Below are 8,738 nucleotides of genomic sequence, written 5' to 3' on the forward strand. Positions count from 1 at the left end.
GAACTAGGCTGCTGACCAATCAGAGTTCAGAAGAAAGACCAGGGAGCGAAGGTTCTGCGGTCACATGCCGCGGAGCCTAGTGGGAGGAGCAGTTGCTCAGCAGGCTCTCGCTGCTTCCTGTTTCCGGCTTCTGGAGCGGGGCGCATCGCGGCGCCTAGGGGAGCGCTGGCTTCAGAGAGGAATCGAGGGACTGGGGTCTGCGCCCCCGCACCCCTGATCTCCGGCTGCGTCTCCCAACCCCAGAGACACATTCTTGGGGGCTTCTGAGCTTCGGTTGCTCTGTTTTCCCGTGACACGTGAGTGTTGGGGGCGTGGAGGGAGCGGGCTGGGGTCCTTGCACACCTCTGCACTGAAGAAGATGCAGACCAGGAGGCTCGCTTGTCCGTGGTTGTTGCCGGAGATCCTGCTAGGGAGCCCTAGGGTGGACTGGAGGCAAAAGACATGAGAACCGAGAACGTCAGGCTTCTAGGAGTGAGGAAGAGGAATTCCAAGATCAGAGAGAGATTTAAGATGTTTTGAATTGTGAAGTGGGAAAAAGAAAGTGCCATGTGTGAAGTGTTACTGGGTGCTTGTAGAGAGAATTTTTACCTGTATCATGGGAGAAAAGTGGCGTCATGGCGTCATTTGGGTAAGGTATGACTTTGAGCAGATGGAAGGCGAGAATTTCCAGAATCCTGGACGAAGTTCGAGGAAGGTCTGTTAGCGTGGTGTGGAAGAGTAAGGGGATATCTTGTGTTTCTGTGGAGACTTTGAAGCATAGAACTACCTCCTTGAGGCACTTTAAACATCGGGCCTTCCTGCCAGTTGAGACTGATCTTAAAAGTGTTGGCTGCAATAACCAGGAGGAAGAAAATAAGGCCCTCCATTAGAAAATGGAAAACGGCCATGAGTGGGAAAGTGCGTGCAAGGCTGAGTGAGGTCAGCAGTTTCTCAACCCCTAACTTAGTCATTGGCCGTCTTGTAAAGAGTGTTTCAGCACTGCCTCTATAGAATAAGAAAATCGAAGGGGAATTTTCAAGAGCATAAGATCCTGTTTTACAGCATCGAAACAAATGTTTGCACTCTGAGGATCTCTTTGGACCATGTTAAAAGCTTCAGTTTCATATTGCTCTCTGTTTGTGTCAGTGTTTATCAGAAGTTTGTCCACAAATGCCTTCATGTCATTCATAAGTCATCCTGGTTGATCCAGCAACTTCACCCATTTTATATTTGTATAGCCTGGGACATGTAACTCAGTAGGCAACTCTTAAGTGTCAGACCCCTCATCTTTTCTAGGCTGTGTAATATAATACAAATATAGCATTTAAAGCATACACCACACTGAATCAAAGAGAAGCAGCTCAAACTTACAGGCAGACCTTAAGCTGGGAAGAGTGTAAAATTATTCTTCTAACTTTTTGAACAGATAAGCAATTGAGGAGCAATTCCACTCAATTCTTCATCCTGTCCCAATTTTGTGAAATTCTTTGCCCTAATTTGGGAAGAGAAAGCAGCAACAGTTAACAAATGAGGAAATAACTTTTGAGGCCAAAGTGTACTGCATTCGTTCTGTGAGAGCATCCCTCCAAAATATGTCCTGGGGAGCAAGCACTTCAGAGTCCAGAATGTTAACATTTTAAATTAAAATCCTGAGAGAACTTGACAAGGAAAATGGCACGAGTAGGTTAACAAAGGAGCCCTAGGTGAGTTGACTGGTTGAGCAATAGCTGAGCTCAGGGAAGGGGAGAGCTTAAATCTGGGCTCTCTGTTACACTACAGTTAGCTGTGGGAAAGAGCTACTTCCCCTTCCTGCTCTGTTTTACAAAGAAGAAAGGCAGCTCTGCTTTGGCTCCCTGCTGGATACATGGCTCTGGAGCCATCTGTCTTGCTTACTCCATTAGCTGTGTTGGTGGTATTTGTTCTGTTTGTCCTGCGGTTTTTATTTGTAAAATAGAGACAGTTAAATTTAATACATAAGGTTTGGGGAGGATTGACTAATAATGTATGTTAGCATTTCAGGTCGTGTCTGGCTGAAGGCTGTCACTCTACTAAATATGTCCTGTAGTGTCGTATTTGAGATGTGTTAGGAGTGCCTTTGACCTCTTGGCTACCTGTGATTACTGTGTGGAAATGCCTTGTTTGCATTAGTGAGTTGATGTGTGGGGTATGGGTAAGTGTGTTGCCCTCCCTGCATGTGGGAAATAGAAACTCAATTGTACCTTTCAGGGAGAAAGAGAAATGAATTTAGAGCTTTCACTTTCTTGTGGAGAATGGCTGGAGGAGTTTACTATCAAAACAAACAAACTGTGAAACCATTATAAAATTAACAATGCCAGTGTCCTGAAGGGTTACTAATACAAGCCTTGTGCAAGCATCAATCACCATGGCCTAACTATGAAGATAGCCAACTTTTCAACATCAAAATAGGACATTGTCATCCATGAATATGTTGGGCTGCATTCACAGATGTCTGGGGATATATGTGTCCAGTGGGCCATAGTTGTTAGAATACTACAAACAGAAAGTGAACTCAGAACTTTAGAATGTAAGACAGCCAACTCACTGAAAGATTTGTGACTTGGAGGGGCGAAGGTAGATTTTGGAAGACTTCTAGTCACTCATTTTGACTTAGTGAGTTTTCTTCTATGATTGGGTGGTTTTTCAGAGAAGTGGCACAGAAGTGAGTGAGCTGAGTTAAGGTACTATGACTGCTTCACCCACACTCCACATGCTTCCAGAGAATGTGAAGAAAGATTGTTGCATCCTCCCTACTGATGTGTTAGGACCCAATAGTCAAGCTTCTCTCTCTACTTTATGTCTTTCCTAATAACTTCAAGCTAGACATAGTTGAGGATCTGAGTCATGATTGGGATGTTCCAGGGAAGGCCACTGACTTAGGCTTTATTTATAAACTAGTATTTGACTTTGAAAAACGGGATAATACAACAGAAATTTTCATCAAACAGTAACAAGGCAAAGATGGGTGCACCTTGGCTATTATAATTATTTCTTCCTCTTATCCCACCCCTCCCCGTTTATTTTGCTGGGTTTTAGAGGTTTGTGAGACAGGGTGTCTCACCAAGCATCTCTCGCTGGCCTCAAACTCACAGAGGTCCATCTGCATCTGCCTCTGGGCATAGAGATTAAAGACACTTGATTCTACACTAGCCCCCGCTTGTTTTGAAGCAGTCATGCTTTTTGCATAATCAAAATGCCACTACTTTTTGCAGTTGTGTGACTGATCTATTTTCTTTCTCTCCCGATCCTGCCTTCACCTCCAACACACTCTTCCAAAAGGATGTTCCCCTTCTCTGGCTGCTGGAGGACTGAGCTGTTACTGCTGCTACTCCTGGCTGTGGCTGTGAGAGAATCCTGGCAGATAGAAGAAAAATCTTGTGACCTGGTAGGAGAAAAGGATAAGGAGTCAAAGAATGAGGTGGCTCTCCTGGAGAGGTTACGGCCACTGTTTGACAAAAGGTAGAGGAGAAGCTGAGAGGGAAGAAGCTATCTTTCTTAAGGGTCTCTTCTCTTTAATGGGTTTACCTCAGCTTTAATGTGGAAGGAGTGCATGGATGATTTGGTTCTAGTGTGAACTTTAGCAATTACTAGTTTTATTTGGCTGTAATATATTCTCCTCTTTAATGACAACAAGTTCACAGCCATGTTACCCTGTATAGTTTTCTTCTTTTTGACAGAAAAGTATCCGTTTCTAAAGACTGGGTCTGAAACACCAGCTTGCAGAAATCGGAGCATTACTTGATAGCTTCGTATAAGACGACTTTGGAAACATAAACAGACACATTTAAACATGCACAAGTCTAAGTCTGTCTGTATCTGTCAGGGAATCTTCACATACACATCAAAGTATTCTTTACACATGGGACTGTCCCATGAAAACAGACAGCCCCTTGCTGTGGGGAAGCAGCTAACACTTTTACATAGCTAGAATGGGTATTCTAGAATGTATTGCTATCTTGGGTGGTATGTTTGAACTTATTTTCAACAAGTAGGACCATCTATGGGCCCACAAATAACTGGTAATTCAACAGATGTTATACCTTTGATGGGAGGGGGGTCTATTTTTCCTGAGTTTGGTAACTAGTAATACTGTTTGCTTTCTTTCTTCCTACTTGTCTTGTATAGTTTTGAGAGTACTGTGGGCCAGGGCTCAGACACATACAGCTACATATTCAGAGTATGCCGGGAAGCTGGCAACCACTCCTCTGGGGCCGGCCTGGTCCAGATCAACAAAAGCAATGAGAAGGAGACGGTGGTTGGGAGAATCAATGAGACTCACATCTTCAATGGAAGTAAGATATTTCCTGCTGACTAATCCCAAATCAGTCCTCCAATAACCCTGTATGTTTCAGCCTTCTGTGTTTTTTGAGTATGCCACGTTATATGGAATTGGTCTAGACTGTAACTCACAGTACCTAGTTCCCGAGCTGCTCAGGCCATCTCTGTTTGAAGACAGTGCAAAACTTTCACAAAGAGAATATAAGATTGGGGATACAGTTCAAGGTAGAGCATTTGCCCACATGCACCAAGTTCTGACTTTGATCCTTAATACCACAGAAAAAGGGATGGAAAAAACAAATATGAATATGAATGACTGAATGAAAGTGACTCTGAATCTAGCCAGAATTTTACGTAACTTGAAGTCCTTTCTAGTCACCCAAATACTTAATCAGTTCCATACCAGTCACCACCATTTCTCATCAATAACCAATATTAAATTTTAAGATAACTTTTGTTGTACAAACCAGTAAGTCTATTTAAGGGGGAAAAAGGCTCCTACTACTTGTACTAACAGCTGTAGTTCTCAAATGTCATGAAAGTATATGCTGGAGGGACACCTGTGGTCTGATTTCTTCCCATAACCAGATAAATTATCCAGTGTAGATATTCACTATGTAAAGAATAAAACAAATTCTCGACCCAACTCACTCCTAGTGCCATGGTGTTTTAGTCATTGTTCTCTTGCTGTAAACAGACACCATGACCCAGGCCACTGTTTAAGAAAGCATTTAATTGGAGGGTCCCATTTTCAGAGGTTAGTCCTCTGTCAGCAGAGAGGAACATGGCAGTACACAGCCACACATGCATGTGCTGGAGAAGCAGCTGAGAGTTCTACATCCTGACCTAGGTAAAAAGATGGAGAAAGGACTCTGGGCCTCAAAGCCCACCCCCAGTGTCACACTTCCTCCAAAAGGCCACACCTCCTATCTTTACAGTCCTTTCAAACAGTTCCACTCTTTAGTGACTTAACCAGTCAAATATATGAGCCTTTGGGGCCATTCTTACTCAGACCACCACAGATGGCTTTAAGACACCAGCTCACTAATTTTAAAATCTTGTTTTCTCATATGCAAAGTTGAAAAACTCCTTACTTGGTTGTCAGTCAAGCAGTAACGTACAAAGAACTTTAAACATGGTAAATAAATACTTGGCCATCTCCCTGCTACCTGACAATCTTGTGGAATCTCCTTTTCTTTTGCATTGTGTTGAGAAAATGTACATCAGTGTTAAAAGCTTGGATAGAAACTGTCTTTACACAGTCTGTTGCCGACCTTTAATATAAAAAAAAAAATAAGATTAATCTTACATATGTGGTTATTGTTCTCTTAAAACAAGGGAACAAAAAACTTCTCAAGAAACAAGTTTTAAGGCCAGGTAAGGAGACTCATGCCTGTGACCTCAAAACTTGGGAAGCAGAAGCAAGAAGATCACAAGTTGGAGGCCAGCCTAATGTACATAATTAGTGAATTAAGGCCTGCCAGAGCTACATAGCAAAACTCTTGTCTTTTAAAAAAGATTTTGCCTTAGCATTCAGATATACAGATCGTATTGTTAACTAAAAACAGTTCCGCTTATTCCACTCTGCCATGCTACCCACTGTTGCCTCTGCTTCCCCCACACTCCATAGTGCCATTGTTCTTGTTCCTCAGGTAATTGGATCATGCTGATATATAAAGGGGGTGACGAATATGACAACCACTGTGGCAAAGAGCAGCGTCGTGCAGTGGTGATGATCTCCTGCAATCGACACACACTAGCGGTGAGGTGTCCTGGGACATCCTGGAACCAGGAGCAGCCAATGTTTGGGGTTTATGTATTTATTGGGAGGCAGTCTTGATAGATGCAAGTTGAAAGACATACATAATTACTGTTTGGTCCTCTCATTGTCAGGATAATTTTAACCCAGTGTCAGAGGAACGAGGCAAAGTCCACGATTGCTTCTACCTCTTTGAGATGGATAGCAGCCTAGCCTGTTCACCAGAGGTCTCACACCTCAGTGTGGGCTCAATCTTACTTGTCATGTGAGTACTTTGCACCCCCTCAGTAGCATGTGTGTGTTTACAAATACAAAATTGGCAATGACTCACTCATAGACTGTATACATTCAAAGAAATTAAGCTGTGGAGTGTAGCTTGGTGGCAGATTGCTTGATCAGTATGCATGAGGTCCTATGTTCAACCCGTGGCAATAGTAAAACATAGAAAATAGTTTTAAAGACAGTCTTACTTTGTAGCCATAGCTGGCCTCAAACTCAAGAGAATCTCTGTCTTCCATGAGCTGGTATTGAAGATGTACCTGACCAGACCTGGCTTCTTAAAACGGTTTAGTCCCAATAAATGATTTGCATTTGGAGATTGGTTGGTTTATGTAGACAGTATCTCCCTGTGTAGCTCTGGCTGGCCTCTGCCTCCCAAGTGCCGGGATTAAAGGCATTCACCACTCTACCCAACGGTTGAGCTTCTCTCAGGAAGGCTGGATACTTTTCAGTACTGTATTACAGCAGTAAAACTTGTATGAAGAATAGTCCTGTTTAGTAGTGATCTATGGCTGTTTGAATCACTTACTAAGTACCTGCCCCCTCTTCCGGGTGTTTGACAGCACTCCCAAGCAGTTGTTCTGAGGAGCTACCAGCCCTTTTTGTTTTTAATAGAGTATAGCTAAAATTGAATATACAGTCTAGCCTTGGCCTTCTCAGTGCTATTAGAGGAATATGGTGCCACTTCAGGGTTGATAAGTTTTAAGTGTGTGTCTTCTTGTCTAGATTTGCATCGTTGGTTGCTGTTTATATCATTGGGGGTTTCTTATACCAGCGACTGGTAGTGGGGGCCAAGGGAATGGAGCAGTTTCCTCATCTGGCCTTCTGGCAGGATCTTGGCAACCTAGTAGCTGTAAGTAGCAAAGTTAATTTGGGCTAAGCCTTGGATTTTGGGTGTTCTCTGAAAGAAACACCACCACCACCACCCTTGTCAGTTTGCAACTGTATCATCAGTTTCACTCTAAAACAGATAATCGAGATTATCTTTCCTTTGTATTTAACCTCCAGGATGGTTGTGACTTTGTGTGCCGTTCCAAACCCCGCAATGTGCCTGCGGCCTACCGTGGAGTTGGAGATGACCAGCTGGGGGAGGAGTCAGAAGAAAGGGATGATCATTTACTACCGATGTGATTGGATCGAACTTCTAATGTCTAACCACCTCTTCAGTCCCCAAACCAAAGCATACTCAGCCAGATTCTCAAGTCTCTGCTCACCCCGCCCGCCCGCCATTAATATTTTTGCTTTCCCGTTGGCTTTTGATTTGACCCCCAGCTGCTTCCCTTTGCTCCCATTGTTTTTCCTCTGCACAAGTACAGTGGAGGGCAGACAGACATAGGGCCTGTGGGACAGATTCCTGCACCCCAGGAAGAGCAAGGACAGCTAAATAGGCAGAAAGCCATGAATCCTGGCTGTAAACATTTTCCTAAGTTGAGACACTGGATTACTTGTATCTTTGATCGCCTCACGCTGTTTCTGTCCCTGCAGTAGTCTTGTGAGGACTTGTGTGACTCAGTTGCTCTGCAGTGCTTGCCTGGCTGTAACCCAAATACTCCTATTTGCCTTGAGCCTGGAATCAGTCACCCGATTGTCCCTTGTGTGGGATTATGACAGGGGAAAAAAATACGAAATTTCCCAACCATAGGATTCTAAGGCACCATCAGGTTGTTTATAAGGTCTTTGAGTGGCTTGATAGTTTGAATTGGGCCCTGGGCTATGGTTATAAATCCAGGTAACCCAAATGCCTAATCAAATAGTCCTTTTTTAAAAAGTAGACAGCCTATGTGTCACCCTGTGGCGGTCTTGCTGGCCAGCCTTGTTCCTCCTCATCTCCTCCTAGCACTTGTAAACCTGAGCTGCACTGTTCTCACAGGTCTGTAGTTTGGCTTTTTATACTTTCCCCAATCTTAAAGGAAGGGAATGGAAGCAGAAGTGGACATGGAGGCTCTGCAGGTCGCTGCTGTGGGTGGGGACACTGCTGCACCTGTCCCTCCTGCTGGCTCAGGGAAGTGTCTGACCCACTTATCTATGGGAAAAGGTTTTTAATCCTATTTCTGTTTAGGCCATGTGCCCAGAATCACAGGCTGATCCTTCTGTAATAGTGAACTGCTAGGCCACTGAGTCACAGCACAGTTCCTCTGGACACAGCAGATGTGGAAAAGGCAGGGCCATTTGTTACCTTTAGAGAAAATGATGTCATTCCTACTTCTCAATACCCTTGCAATGGCAGTGGAAATTCTGTTTTCTTTCTATACAGGAAAAATAATGTTATTTTTTAAAAAAGCTTCTCATTTGTTGTTTGCATCCCAACCCCTGTGTTTTAAGTGAAAAATAATATACCACTTTTGTACAAAAACACAATAATTAAAAAACATAAAAAACCTGCTGGCATTGTCATTTGTTAAGGAGAAAACTGCAATTCAGTAAG

The 8,738-nt window shown here is 43.5% G+C and overlaps 1 protein-coding gene across 2 annotated transcripts; it reads left to right on the plus strand.

Annotated features, from left to right (window-relative positions):
- M6pr (mannose-6-phosphate receptor, cation dependent) lies at window positions 1–8,693 on the plus strand. 2 transcript variants are annotated; one of them, XM_034511364.2, is made up of 7 exons: window positions 1–296; window positions 3,277–3,456; window positions 4,123–4,289; window positions 5,928–6,037; window positions 6,169–6,299; window positions 7,040–7,166; window positions 7,322–8,693. In XM_034511364.2, the coding sequence occupies exons 2-7, from the start codon at window positions 3,278–3,280 to the stop codon at window positions 7,442–7,444; spliced, it is 837 nt and encodes a 278-aa protein (XP_034367255.1). In that variant the 5' UTR covers window positions 1–296; window position 3,277; the 3' UTR covers window positions 7,445–8,693. The 2 variants fall into 2 exon arrangements, with proteins under 2 accessions (XP_034367255.1, XP_076796634.1); XM_076940519.1 differs by having other exon boundaries at window positions 3–296; window positions 3,277–3,382.
- The last annotated feature ends 45 nt before the right edge of the window (window positions 8,694–8,738 follow it).

Source organism: Arvicanthis niloticus, chromosome 9 (assembly GCF_011762505.2).
Source record: "Arvicanthis niloticus isolate mArvNil1 chromosome 9, mArvNil1.pat.X, whole genome shotgun sequence".
NCBI classification, from domain to species: Eukaryota; Metazoa; Chordata; class Mammalia; order Rodentia; family Muridae; genus Arvicanthis; species Arvicanthis niloticus.